Source organism: Gymnoscopelus braueri (assembly GCF_963280865.1).
Source record: "Gymnoscopelus braueri genome assembly, chromosome: 7".
NCBI lineage: Eukaryota > Metazoa > Chordata > Actinopteri > Myctophiformes > Myctophidae > Gymnoscopelus > Gymnoscopelus braueri.
This window is the reverse complement of record NC_137608.1, coordinates 46,787,405-46,803,255: the sequence shown is the minus strand read 5'-3', so window position 1 is coordinate 46,803,255 and position 15,851 is coordinate 46,787,405. Positions and strand designations below refer to the sequence as shown.

Sequence of the window (15,851 nt, the reverse complement as noted above, 5' to 3'; positions counted from 1 at the left end):
TTACATTTTTCTTCAGAACTGTTTGATCTAAAAGCTCACAATACATCGCAGTGCGACGCACTGTGAGCTCGACGCGCCGTGTGATGAAGTATAAATCGGGCTTAAGTGGTTGAGACTGTACAGTGACTGACATCGAAGTCAGAGGAGACAGGGAGGACGGGTGTGACATAAGTATGTTGAGATCCAGGATCAAACATTTTTGCGCGTTATTTTAAGTTGTTTTTCTTTCAAATCTTTTTTATTGTGAAGCACAGGGTAGGATTATACATTTCTGTTCATATACATGTATTGCTTCCTTACTTCACCCACACAATGACTTTTTTTGTGGGCTTCAACACAAGCTGAGTTCACACAAGCAGGCCCGCCCACCCAGGCACAACTCATTGCTCAAGCGTGAGACTGTTTATCCCGGAAGTGTTTTAAAAGTTTGAAAATGCAGTGTTTTGCAAGTAATTATGACACGGACGGATAGACACTTATACTCTGAGAGCTGTGTTGGAGTTTATATGTTTAGCTCATGCTTGATATAACACTAGCCGTTAATGCTAGGCCCCTATTTTCTTCAATTCATCAAGTATTTTCTTGTTTTTGTTTTGATTATCCATTTAACGTGAATGAATGCGACAAAAACAATATTTCTCCATGAATTCAAGGCCACACAGGGTGAGAAATTGATAGAAAAAAAAGTAATTTGGGGTGTGAAGTACTCCTTTCGTACAAACGTACACTTGGCAGCAACTTTAAGTACCTTAAGTAAGAATATCTGTTAAGCAGGAAAGAGAGAGTCTTCTTTTTATAGTTTGCAAGTCCACCAAGGACACCCCCCCCTCTCTCTCTTAAGGCCGCGTCTTTTTCTCTCCTCGTTTACAACAGAATCATTCACTCAGGACTAACAGCCAAGGCACAGTCTTCTCAACACACCAAGCAGTGGAATTTAGGAACTTTTTTCTTTTTGTAGCGAAGGAAAAGGAGTGATACTCAAATGGATGTTCGGGATCTTGATGGCGCCGGCGGGAGCCATGAGTAGCGTTTCCTGTAGCAGTTACAGAGCACTGCAAGGTCATAAAAGAGGTGCTTAGTGGACACAAGCCCCGAAGATGCTCTTTTTTTTTTTTGTTGCTGTTATCATTGTTTCAACTTGGTTTAAAACGGAGGCCATTAACCCTCCAAGACCCGCAGTTGTAATATTACAACATTTGTATTTTATCAAAAACATGGTATAAATCATTTGTTTTCCTGTTATTCTTTCACCTAAACATCATCATTGGATCCTATTGTTTAGTCTTGCAATGTCATTGGCCGGGATATTTGCATATAAATACCCCCCACAGAGGCAGGAAAAGTCACAACTTGAAAATCCTTGAAGGAAGAACAATCTCTTTTTCACTGGACAGGATTTCTCACAAAAAAGTAAGTAAAATGTCTGCAATAATTTTTTTGGTGATCATTAGAATGTCTAGAACATGTACATATGATATTATTGGGAAAGATATCCCCCAAATGTAAATTAGAGCATGCTTTATACTTGTTGTTTTTTTACAACTCTGGGTCATAGTGGTAGCAAATAGCAATGCCACCTGTTCACCTGGCTAAGTGGAGTCTTATAGTTTTCACAATACATTTATACAATTATGTGTATTTTCCCCACATTGCATTACTATATATATATATACCACAAATAACCACAAACATTACCAAAATGTTTTGCTAAAACATTATAGGCAATGAAATGTTATAACTTATAAGCTAAAGCAGTATATTTGTCTTCGAGTACAATTGGTTAAAACATACAAATTGGTATGTGTGTGTGTGTGTGTGTGTGTGTGTGTGTGTGTGTGTGTGTGTGTGTGTGTGTGTGTGTGTATATATATATATATATATATATATATATATATATATATATATATATATATATATATATATATATATATATATATACCAATTTGTATATTGTAACCAATTGTACTCGAAGACAAATATACTGCATCATTAGCTTATAACATGTCATTGCCTATAATGTTTTAGCAAAACATTTTGGTAATGTTTGTGGTTAGCAATCAGTGTATGGTAATTGTTCATATGGGAGTCGCCCAGTTAAGAATCTCTCATCATTGTTCATGTGATGGGTGTTGGGATTGCCCACTTACAGTCATCCCCAATCCCTTTGTTAGGCTAAGCATCATCATTCATCACTGATGGTGCTAAGTACCATCATCACTGATGCCACTTGTGAGGATAAGCAAAGTACAATAGGTTGGCCAGACAGTATTGTGTGACTTGTGAAATATGTACCTGCAGTGAGATGTGCTAGTACTAATGTACTAATGGTATTTCTTTATTTTCATTTCAGAATGCCACAAGCAAGGAGAGAGCCTCGCTTCACTGCAAGGGATGTGTTGGATATTGTAATGAATGGAGAGAGTGATGTGGACATCGACTTTACTGAAACTGATGAAGAGTCGGATGAAGAGGCCTGTGGAGAGGAGTCCAAAGAAAACCATCCACCCAGTGAACCCATGCACCCATGCATGCACCCATGCACCCAGGCACCATGTCAACATCGGCCATCAGATGTGCGCCAGGACCAAGTTGGACACCTCCCACGGAAGACAGAGAGGGGGCGCTGCAGGAATAGTGGCTGTTCAAGTTACACCAGCTTACTCTGCCACAAGTGTGGTGTTCGTCTGTGCATTTCAGGAGACCGAAACTGTTTCTGGGACTATCACTGCTAAAAAGCAAGTGATTGTAAATGGTGTTCAAATAGATGGATGAGAGGGGGTGCCCGTTTCATTTTGAGCAGGTGTGAATTGGTCTTCGGTGGAGGGCTGTTTGCATCACATTGTGACCAGTGTATATTGTAATTAGGTTTCTTTAGTACATTCATTGTACTGTTTTTCATTTTGTTCTTTTAATAAAATCAAAATTCTTAAAAATATGGCTTATTGATGTTATTATTCATAATGTACTGTTCTGAGGCCCAATATTATTCATAATGTATACTGTTCTGAGGCCAAATGATAAACCATAACCATATAAATGAACCCTTAAGTTGTTTTAGTGAAGTATATAGACATTTGCCATGCTATTCTGACAGTGAGTAAAATGGCCTATAGGAAATTCTGCTACCCGTTAGACCCACTGTTGTAATATTACAACATTTCAATAAAACCTTACGAAAACTATTTTTTTTTAAAAACATTATATTTTCCTCTCCAAAGTACTCCTAAAACACCATCTGAAAGGTTGACAATTTTTTTTTGTAAGTAGAAATATATCCGGGTCTTGCAGGGTTAAAGACCCATAACCAAAAGGCTAACGTCCTCTCCTTTGTCTCATAGAATTTTATGAATGCATCATTTCACGGAGTCAACAGCAAACATTACCTTAACCACTTCCTACCTGGTGGCCCTTTTAGGGAATGTCAGCAAAGGCATTATTTTGTCCCTCCCCAAGAATTCTCTAAAAATTCGGAATGATCTAAAATAGCAGATCACAACACACCGCGATACATTGTGAGCTTGTAGAGCTGCTGTTTTCAGCGAATGTTTACCTATTTTTTTGCAGAAAGTTTGCCTATTCTGACATGCCCAGGATAGGGACACTGAGGTTCATTGTGGTTAAGCGATACATTGTTTGTGGTAATCAATAATCAATGCCTTCTTGAACATACTTGGTCAATTCAGCTAGATCTATTTCTGTACAGGACGAAGCAGTCATTCTTGGTTCTATGGTCTGTGGTATAATACTGTGCAGTCAGTCAGTAATTCAGTAGCTAGAGATGAATAACAAGTTGATAAAGCAATACAATCTTCTGATGACAGTGGATCAAGCAGTTAATTTTATTTGTGTTGTGTGTCTGTTGACACTGGGATGTTCAGCTGAATTGTGTCCTGTTGCGTCACTCTGACAAAGGATGTGTCAATCTCAATACTGTCTGTGTGTATTTTGGAATGACACCTTTGTGATCAATTTCAACACATGTAATGACTCTTGTCTCAGCGCAAGAGCCGGTCTGATAAACAATGTGCTCACTCGCAAATGTATTGACAGTGGCGAGTTCTAAATTATTTTTAAAATAGTAGATTGTGTCATCATGACACATTCCGAGCGTATACGTTTTAACCACTTAACCACACATTATTTCTAAAACATTTTGAAAGTAACAAATCACATCGAGAAAGTTTTGCTATTTTCGTTTTACATTGTCTTTATTTTTACATTTTCGTTGGTTTTGCCTATGACATGCCCAAAATGCCAGTGTTAAAGTGGTTAACTGGTTCCCACTAGCTGGCCAAGCTGGAAAGGACTGTGAGCAAGGGAGCGACCTTGACAACCTTTTTCAGTGACCCTTCCTTACACACCGGAAGCGTGACAAACGATCCGAGAATGTGCCTGTGGATATTTCACATCTATCTATTGATTTGGTGATGCCTCTTTCATTTGGTTTATGCTTTTATTCGCAGTGAAAAATCGACCTTGAAAATAAATTACATCACTTTATTGCCACATAATGTTTGTGTACTGTGTGTGGATGTACTCACGACACAAACAGCAGTTTAACCCATTAATACCTGGAACGCATCTGTGTCACTTTTAGATTTCTTTAGGCTATTCAAAAATAGCAGATATACAAGCTCATAGCGCGGCACCGAGTGCCGCGCTACGAGCTTGTAGATCTGCTATTTTTGAAAAATCGTGAAAATAATTTTTAAAATTTTTTTTCTGAAAAACTGTTAGGATTTAGAAAATGTTTAGAAGCGGCCTCAGGTCTTAATGGGTTAAATCAATGCAAATGAATAGCATGAAATAATCGCTCCCGGCGTGTATAGACCTTGAGCTTACAGCTCCATTCTAGTCTTACCTACAGTATTTTGCGAAAACAGTAACAAGATGGATGACATTGTGATATAATTTCGACAGAACAGAATCGACACAGCGCGCGTGTGTGTGTGTGCGCGCGCCTGCCTGCCTCCTTGTCGCTAACGATCTGAACCGTGAATATTGAGCCGTGAGGTCAAACTGTTTTGACGGCATTATAGTCAGCTGTGTAATGTTTTGGGTGGTACATTATTCATGATTAACTATATATTGGTAAGTATAGAACAAAGGGAGCTATTGTGGCACCGGCCGGGAGGCGAACCCGGAACCCATGGATGCACTGTCGACTGTCCAGCACATTGAGGTCTGTAACAACGAGAACTGTAACGCCTATTTACACCACTGCCACCAATGTACCACCAGACGGGAGGCAAAGCCGGGACCCCTGGATCCGTAGGCGCGTACGTTACCAGTCGGCTGAAGAGCCAGGCTCGCTAGCAAGCAGCAACGCAGAACTATAGCCTACACTATGACCTAAAGGGGTGGCCCTCGTTTTGAAGTCTTACAAGAAAAGGACAATTTGCACCCGGTCACAGAAATGTTATGAGGGTATGACGCAAGGGGGTAATCTTGGCTGTGACAGGCTGGGAGTGTAGCCCGCTGTCCTCGTGTCAACATCAGTTTTTTTGGGTGGCCTGAAGTGTCCTTAATTTAGACTTTGCCATACGATGGTGTAGCTCTCTCTCGAAGATCAGCTATTTTTGGTTAGCTACAACATCGAACGACAAAATAAGGCCTTGGTCCTCTCCTTGGTAACACCGTTTTGTCAATGCATTTTATATGGCTCAGGGGACATTCTCTCTAGCTTCACGGTCAATCCAGTTCATTCTCAAAATCAAAGGTTTCTCTGGTTTACTATTCAGTGTTTGTCTGTTTGAATACAATTACAATTAATTGCTCCCAAATTCCCCCAAACATATTGACATTTAGAATGAAAATGACAACTTGGATCTTGAATAATACAAAGGAAATATGATCATATGTTTTAAAGCTACAATATGGGACTTATTTTAACAATTAAAACATAATCTTAACCAATCTACAGTATATGATTGAGAGTATGTTAACACAATATAACTACTGTAGCACATCTGCAGTGGTTGAAGGTGGTCTCCATGTTTCATTGAGACATTTAGAGGCTGGTTTTACTTAAAATTAGCCGACCTACAAGCTCACAGCACGTTGCAATGCGACACATATTCAGCTTGTAAATCGGCTATCTTCACTATTTTGAAATTGTTCAAAGATTTGTAAATGTTTCGCCTATACTGACATGCACAACAACAGGGACACCAGGTTGAAAGAAGTCTGACACCCTCTCACATGCATCACACACTAGAAGACTTTGAAAAGACTTTAAAAATACTAATAGACTAAAGTCTGACACCCTCTCACATGTATCGCAGACTTTGAAAAGACTTTGAAAAGACTTTGAAAAGGCTTTGAAAAGGCTTTGAAAAGGCTTCGAAAAGGCTTTGAAAAGACTATAGTATAAGACTAAAGTCTGAGTCCCTCTCACATCTAAATGTGTCATAAGTCAGAGTTATCAATCACAGACGATAACATTTTGCATAGAGCAGATGATGTAAAATGTATCTTGCACTGGTTTCATGAGGAGTAGTGTAAAGCCCAGTTCATGAGAAAAACAAATCATATTTGCCAAATAACTACCTTCAGGGTTGGACTCTGGGTCCGCTCACATACACACAATATCCTACACATTTTAAACTACTGTTTAGTGAACCTTGGGTAGATGTCCGCCAGCAGGAGGTCTGTGTGGCAGTTGTTTGTTTCTGTCTTTGATTGTTTGATTGAATACTTTATTAGCAGTTTAAACAGTACAGTAGCAGTACAGTAAAAAAAATAAAAAAAATAAGAGAACATAATGCCAAAACGATGAGACAAAAAGCCCGGGACTTGTTTCCATTGTGGTGCTTTGTAGGCTACTCAATTCATCATCATGAAAGACAATAGATTACATATCAACAACAACACTAAAAGTGCATAGGCCTACTGTACACCTTTCCATGTGACATGTCTGCATAACTGTCTGCAGACATGCTGTGGGATTCTCCTATGTACCACTGTCTGCTTCCTGTTTAAGCACCAGTTGGTTGTTGACAATGTTTATGTCACTGGACTTCAGTGACATAAACATTCAGACATTGACATTTTTCCTGTGACAGTGACATCGCTTGAAAATAATTTTGGCGTGAGGCAAGCACTAAGAAAAAGTTGGAGTGGTCTTTTAATTTGTTTTCAGAGCTGTAACTCGAAAACACCTTTTGGCCCCAGTCGAACCATGAGTATTTATCTCATATCCAACATAATACTAACCTTAAAGGGGATGTAAGTGATATTTTCGGTTAAAATAAGTGTTCTATTCCGATCATTGCCTCCCAGTCTCTCCAGCTCTTTAGTAAATAGAAATACATTTTCAGGTCGTGATGCCAACACCATTTATCAGCTTAAATTTTATGTTCCAATTTTATCTGCTAAGTTTTGTTTTTGTTTGTTTCATTGCTTCCAATTTCACTTGGAAGTAAAAAGTGGTATCCCGCCAAAAAAAGAAAGAAATCTATTTACTAAAGAGCTGGACTGACAAACACTCATTGACTGTTTGGAATATAGAGCTTTATTATTTGTTTTACAATTGTATATCTCTTACACCCCCTTTTAAAATAACTTTTAATTGCATTGCACCTTGTAGCTCAAGCTCATTGAGATAATATTTTTATTATTACACTATTTCTCAATGCCGGATCCGGGGAACACCAGGGGTACATGGACCCTTACAGGTCTAAATGTATGGGGGTCCATGGCCTAATGCATATTAAACTGGGGGGGGGTCCACAAAATAAAACAAGCATATATTATGACACAGTCATATTATACCAGGTTGCTTATTTCTCTCACTAAACATGGCAACGCTTTTAGATCCTATATGGTTACTTATTTCTCTCACTAAACATGGCAACGTTTTTAGATCCCATATTCTGAGAGGACATTGAGCAACAGCGCCACTTACCATAGAGTTACATAGAGTGGCCGAACACAGTATTGTGGGTCGTCTTTAGATCCCATATTCTGAGAGGACATTGAGCCCGCATTGGCTAAAGGACCAGCCAATGAGGAAAAAGTGCCGCAAAAGTCACGACTAGCAAGTGTAGATGTAGACCAGGTTATAACCTGGTAAAAAAAGGTTGAGAATCACTGCTGTAAATACATAGATCTCCTGGCCAGTGAAGACGGATGAATAGAGCCTGTCCCCCGATGTACAGTAGTGTGGCATCAATCATATGCTGGGGCCTTTGGAAAATGTCTGACACCGCTATTGCAGAATGTCCTGTTGTTCCCAAGAAGTGAACCTTTAGCGAATGCTCCGATGGCAGCAGTAATTTGCTCACACTGTGCAGCAGTGTAACCTCTACAATCTGAGCACCACACAACTCTATGGGGAAGTGTCAAATTTAACGGTTCTACTGTTTCGGGTTTGTCAGGCTGACCTAGCCCTTCAATACCTGGTATTCTCCGCCACAGTGGACCATAATTCTTACAGGGCCATTTTTGACATTTTGAATTGTCTTGTTATTTATAAGCAGGTTGTTGCCGTTTCAGCTATAGCCATTGGTCCACATTGGTTTTAATGATGAATGGTAAATCATTATTGGTTTAGAAGAGTTTTACCCTATAATGTAAAAATATCATCATGCTATAATTAAACAATGTAATTCATGGTCCATCCACTTTTTTGTCTTGATTTAGCGTTTTTTTCTTTCGTTTTAGTACTATTTGTTTCTTACTTTTAATTTTTTCTTTGACATTTTCCCGTTTTGCAGTCTATAAGATTGTGTTGACCTGGAACAAATAAAGACATCTATGTACAGGAAACCAAGGACACATCTCCTTCATTGCTGTGTACTGAGAGAGAGAGAGAGAGAGAGAGAGAGAGAGAGAGAGAGAGAGAGAGAGAGAGGCACGCACGCACGCACGCATAATAATGGCTTTATCATCAGCAACATGTTGGCAGTGCTGCTGCTGTTGCATCCGTTTAAATTCAGCAAACATGAACAACATTTTCCTCCCAAGATACATTTTACATCATCTGCTCTATGCAAAATGTTATCGTCTGTGATTGATAACTCTGACTTATGACACATTTAGGTGTGAGAGGGACTCAGACTTTATAGTTTTTTTAGTCTTTTAAGTCTTTTCAAAGTCATCTAGCTACGATACATGTGAGAGGGTGTCAGAATTTGGTCTATTAGTATAGATTAGGAATATTTAAATGGACTGTCCAAGACACATTCGGTTATTTAATAAAGTTTGCATGGCTTTAGGCTTTACAACAGAAGGCTATTAATTCCCATCACCAACGCAATCCTAGCCAGAGCTTTCAATCTCCAAATTACAACTAATTAAAAACTTGGGACAATGGATAAACAGGATACTGTCGATTGACCATGTTATCAACTGGAAATGATGATAACGGAGTTGTTTGGAGGTTTCTAATTTACTTCCCTTTTTATATGAAGGGCCGGGGTAACTCTTGCTAATTTTAATGCCTGGGGAAAGTGTCCTTAATTAACATATACATTTGATATGCAGGATTAAGCGATGGCTTCTTTGGCTTTATAAAATCTGACTGGGATTTTGTCATGGCCTGTTGCTTTTGACAGGTTCAGGGTTTTGAGCTTTTTCATGAAGTCTTCATCGGACACTTTGAAAGAAAAAGTTGATCAGGCAACTTTGTGTGCCTGGTCAGTGTGTGTTGGCTATGGTTGTAAAATAATTGTTTAGACAGTTGGTTTGTCGGATATAATAATGTTTCCTCCTATGTCCAAGTTTAGGTTGTTTTGCCTTTTGTTTTAGTCTTTAATCTTGTTCAGGGCCAAGTATGTATAAAAAAAGAAAGAAAAAAAGATTCAAAACAATCCTGCGCCTTATCTGCCTCAAACTCGTATTTGTATCTAGAATGAGAACGTGACATCACCCCATTGAAAGTAATAGCGAAGATCTCTCAAGATGGCGCCACCTGTCCATTGAACTACATTGACCGGTTCCTCAGCTATGTACAATGATGCCTTTCAGTGCCTTCTGATGAGATAAGGGGTCATCTTCTGGAACCTTCCTCCCCTCCTTCTATTCAGCATCATCTGGTGGGATTCCTAGTTCTTCATCTGTCCATTTGGAGGCATCAGGCCATGGGAAGTGACCCAGCACAGCATCAGGGTCATGCCAGCAGTGCCAAAGGATCCAGAACCACATGGCAGCACTAAGAAACTCTGATTGGAACTTCTGATGCTTGGTGAGTTGTGGATATTGCCTATACTGGGGCTCTATGTGTGGTCCACCGCCAGCCCTTCTTGTTACAATCTTTTGTGGACCACGTTGGAAGAGTTGCGTCCCAGCTCGAAGGACTCCTATGGCCCTTCCTAAAGACGCCATGATGGTTTTATTGCACCAAATATATTCTTGAAAACAGGAAAACCAATCAAAACCATCTGGGGCGTGGTCGTTGAAGAAGTGGTGTCGTTGAAATCCGACCGGAACTTAAAAAGACAGAAAGACCAACCTTTATTGATCCTGCAAGGGAATTTCTGGGCACACTCACCCATGGGTATCTCCATATGTGGGTATATGACGTCAGACACAACATAAACGGATGCCTAACAACGCTGATTTGCGCTGATGTCGATCATGTCCATATTTGGGCATTATCTGCCCGCCCGAAGCAATGCATGTCCATATTGAACATAATACACCCAAATATGTTCATTCATTTGTCATTGAATGCCCTCAATTTTCAGAAGCATATGAACTCTGTAAAGGGAAGCTTTAATTTTCAACTCAGGCAGTTAGCTAGAATCAAGTCCTCTTTTCTTCGTCCACGATCTGGAGAAAGTAGCCTAATCCTTGCTCTAGTTAGTCTGGATTAATTTAGCTCCTCTTCTGTTTGCAGGATTGTGCCACTATTGACTCCTACCGCTTATGCATGCTGCTAGAGAGGAGTCTAAACAGGAGTCTAGCACACATATTATTGGAATAGCACCAACACCATAGATCATTTAGATCCTCTGACCAGATGTTTTTTATGGTCCTATGAAATCAGTTGAAACTAACAGGTGTTGATGCCCCAAAACTATAGATGGAGCAGACCTGAGGTATTCCATAGACAAAAGAAAATACATGTCATGCATGCCATGTCATGTTTTAGCCTTCTGTTCTCGTCTGTTATTATACGTTTCTCTATTCACATGCTGTACAGCACTTTGGTCAATCTCTGGTTGTTTTAAATGTGATTTATCTTATATTAGAATTGGCTTAAGGGAGAAGTTCCCAATAAGGAGTTCCAAATGCAGCTACGCCTACATTTGGAGTGTGTTGTCTAGCCTCAATGTGTCGTCATGGCATCAGGTGCAAACAAATCATTCAGCTCCATATATGGGCACAAAATGGGGCATGCCCATACAGTATATGGGCATATACTGATGACATCAGCGATCTCCATATATGAGCATAAAAGGGACAAGGACTGACAGATACAGAGATCTCCATATATGGGCATATTTGTCCGATCAGCGGTGCAACGTAGGTGTGAGAACCTCTAGAATACAAAAAAATTACTTGACAACTAACTCTCTGGTGTTTTTGCCTCCAGCCTGCCCTCCAGTTTGTCCCTGAAGCAGTCTTTGGTCTGTGCCAGGGCCTTATAGACCATATTCACACGGCGGCCATGTTTCTATGAAGTCAATGAAAGTAGCCACCCCGGGTGGCGGCACTTTCAATGTTAAATTCCAATATGGCCGCCGTGTGAATATGGTCTATTGTCTCCGCCAGGCCGAAGGTTCATTGAATAAGGAGAGAGCCATTTATCAGCTTCAGTTTAGTGTTCCAATTCCAATTTTGTCTGCTCATTGTATCTATCTATCTATCTATCTATCTATCTATCTATCTATCTATCTATCTATCTATCTATCTATCTATCTATCTATCTACAGTATATGCACATAATCGTTGTGGGTGTGTGTCTGTCCCCTGCATACTGTATCTCGAGAACCATCCGATCGATCGACTTCAAACCTGGCATGTGTATCGCCAAGGACCGGAGGGAGAGCAGCGCCGAGTGGGAAGTCAGTCGGATAAGTTGTTGTCCAGAAACCTAACCATACCTCTGTATCTGTCTGTCTGTGTCCCTTTATGTCCATATATGTAGATCCCTGATGTCATCGATATGAAGTCATTGCTAAATGTACAAGTGGCGTTTTATGTGACATCATAATACTGACGTCATAGACTGGCCTCCAAGTACTCTGACAACCGGTACAATGGGTATCGCATAACTGGACAGGCATGAGTTAACAACGGACATCACCCTAGTCACTTCCAATTTCACTTATTTATGCTGTATCCTTTATGTTATGCGTTCTCTCTCCTTATTGGATGAAAATTCATTTTCTGTTTACTAAAGAGAAGACTCTTGTTAGTGAACAAACACCCTATAGCAATGATTGCTATAGGAATATAGAGCTTCATGTATGTATAAACAAGTAACAACTTTGTTCATGAATTTTGGAAATAGAAATAAAGGCCTGTTGTTTCAAAGTATTAGGGTCAAGACCAGTAAAAAGCATGCAGGTATCTAATCAAGTTCAGGATTTCATGGTTCAAGCCGTAAACAAAAAGCTATAGAAATAAAAAAAGAATATCACATATAGTCCACAGTGCTACATAAATATAAATATATGAATGATTTTACATAAAACCAAGACACCCACACACCCAAACACATGCGTTTGCATGCAACAGTGCACACACACACATACTCACAAATGTGGTGCTCTTTCTCTCTCTCCATTTCTCTCTCGCGTTAGAAGGGAGGAGCTGAGAGAAGATGTGGAGCCATTTAGGAGACCGAGTCTGACTCAACATGTCATATATCACACACACGCACACGCGCACGCGCACGCACACGCACACGCACACGCACACGCACACGCACACACACACACACAGTGTCATATATCCAGGGGCAGCCTTGGTAGACGGTAAATTGGAAGGAGTGGACAGAGACATTTTAATGGGAGGAATGTGCAAGGAATGTGCGCGCGCGCGCGCGCGTGTGTGTGTGTGCGTGTGCGTGTGCGTGTGCGTGTGCGTGTGCGTGTGTTAAGTAGCTGTGAGTCTATTTACTGTATGTAGGTGAATGTGAGCAGTGACTAATAGTGCAATCTATTAGATCCTAGAATTATGTTAAAAAAGGTGTGTGCGTTAATGTGCGCATGTGTGTGTGTATGTGTGTGTGTGTGTGGGGGGGGGGTGTGGGTGTGTGGGTGTGTGTGTAAGCACACAGTGATGCCATCTATTAGCCTGCTAGCTCACTAAGAGCTGTGGATCACGGAACACCTCAGGAAGGTCAAACCCCCATTAATGGTCCATGAATTACACTGGTGTGTGTATGTGTGTGTGTGTGTGTGTGTGTGTGTGTGTGTGTGCGTGTGCGTGTGCGTGTGCGTGTGCGTGTGCGTGTGCATGTGCGTGTGCGTGTGCGCGTGCGCGTGCGTGTAAGTGTGTGTGTGCGTTACTTTTCCAGGCCATCTATTAAATCATAATATAACGGTCAGATGTGAGTGCAGACACACTCGAGTTCACACCAACACACACACACGACACACAGGGGAGGCATGCGCTTTTCACTTAACTCTGAGAGTGTACAGTGTCAAGAGTGTACCAAGCGTAAAAATGGTTAACGTTTGTGCACATTCAGAGTTACAAGTGGACAAATTGATAGTGAATATCTTTACTGTGTGCAACGTACGCCAGAGACCTCCAGAGCAAGAGAGACTAGATATGGATACATTTCTTAGCAATGATTATATCGATAACTTTTTTTCAATTAATCAAGTAGACCTACTTGAGAGAAAAAAAGCATTTTTACATTTATATCTACTAAATCGATTTGTCTGATTAACCATGTAAGCCCATGCAGAAAATACTAAAAGCCACTCATGTCACATTGTGAGCTTATAGATCTATTATTATGTATTTTTGAAAATTGTTTCGCCTATAAATGACATGCCCCAAATAGGGATAGCAGGTTGAAAGTGCATGCCTATTGGACTTCACTATCAGGTCCAATTATGCTACTGTAATAAAAATGCATAACATTTTCCCCAAAAAAATGTATTAGATTCTCTCTCTCTCTCTTAACTCTGAGTCTAACTCTGAGAGTGTACCACATGTAACCAAATGGACCCGTGAACTCTCAGAGTTAGAAGAACACCAGTGATTTCACAGTGCAGTCCCTGGCTGATGGGTCACTGGTGTTTATGGTGTCTCTAAGTGAAGCCAGCTAAGTGTGCCTTTAGATGATCAATAACCTGACGCAACACCTGGTGACAACTACACACGCCTACAACCCAATAACTCACTGACAGACGCACGCACGCACACATGCATACACGCACACACTGGCAGAGGTACTGTACACTCACACACTGGCAGAAGTGCACACACAGTCTCACATACCCACACAGGCAGAGGCGCGCGCACACACACACACGCACGCCCGTTGGCATGCGCAGCGGCAGTCATTTTTCTTGTTAATGTAGCGTGTGGAATTTGCAGGGTGGCGGTGTGCAAATGAAAGGTTGTACGTCTCACTCGCTTGGCAATATGTATTTGATAAGAGCTGTAAATCAGACGGGGGCAGCGGAGCAGCGCCGGCCCAGCCAAGAAGAGCAGACCAACAGCACATGTTAATGGAACCCTCCGCTTGATTGGACTGGAGTGTCTGTGTGTGTGTCCCTGTGTATGTGTGTGCTTTATGCCCCCATATGTCCTAGTTTATAGGGGAACATAAAGCTAGTGGTTCTCAAGCTTTTTCATGTCAAGGACCCCTAAATTGATATGTATTTGGGCCGCGGACCCCCTTCAGAAAATATGTTCTGCCAGGAAGTTTTTGTGTTGTAAACATTTTTTAAAATATTTCAAAATCTTTCATATTTGTTTTCATAAGGGTTTTCTAAATGTTTTGAACATAGCAGGCTCACAACGGGTCACATCACGATGTGAGTGAGTTTGTAGACTGGCTGTTTTCAAATAGCCAAATGGTTAAATAGTTCATTATAAAACTGGGTAAACTGTTCCTCCTTTTTATGGGGACCCATTGGAACCCCCTAACGGACCCCTAGGTGTGCCCAGACCCCAGTTTGAGCGCCACTGAAATTTCTTTCAGGAGTTCACATATAAGCCGTCCCATATACTTTGTTGTACATCACATTTTAACTGTGGTAACTATGGTACCTGAAATGGATCCTGCTAAAACATTTTAATGGAGCCTGACAAGCCGCTGCCGAGCCAGCAACAGGGGCAGGTGCAGGCCTAATTAGTCTTGGAGCCGGGGTCTTATGGTCCTGCAGCCACTACTCCACCACTTAGTGACTACTTTCTCCGCATTGAATTGCTGTCCGACAGGGCCATGAACTGACACGTGCAGGAGGAAGCTAAGCATTTCATTATATAAGCGAGATCTACGGTCTGACTTCCTCTTTATGCCGGAGAATTCCTGCTCACAGCAAGATGAAGTCATGGGGAACGCTTGTGTGATATCCACTATGACCTCAAACTTCCCTTCCAACAGCATCTTAGCCTCGTTCCCAGCCTTTCTCATCTGCGAAGAGAAAAGCCTAGTCACGACCTAAGGCAGAGAGTGTCAATATATAGGGCGGGACTTCCCCCGGAAACGATCTTCTTCGACCAATCATAACACTCGTTTCATTCACGTAGAATGTAAACAGATTTGTAAAGCGCCAACGTCATTACCTTGGGAGGTACTTCCGCCAAATTCCGGTACTTCCATTTAGACACTCAATCGCCTAAGTCTTGCCCAGAGTGACAGCATCTTAGCTGCCTCTACAGAAGTAAAGTCCCCCGACCCCTGCATGATTCAAGGATCATTAGAAATGCTCCAT

General features: G+C 41.0%; 1 protein-coding gene across 1 annotated transcript; it reads right to left on the bottom strand.

The window, feature by feature from the left end:
• Window positions 1-10,020: 10,020 nt before the first annotated feature.
• LOC308088497 (NADH dehydrogenase [ubiquinone] 1 beta subcomplex subunit 2, mitochondrial-like) lies at window positions 10,021-10,326 on the bottom strand (the record flags this gene model as incomplete). The annotated part of the gene is made up of 1 exon (XM_080432964.1): window positions 10,021-10,326. One exon carries the CDS (start codon window positions 10,324-10,326, stop codon window positions 10,021-10,023), a length of 306 nt encoding a protein of 101 aa, XP_080289090.1.
• Window positions 10,327-15,851: the final 5,525 nt, after the last annotated feature.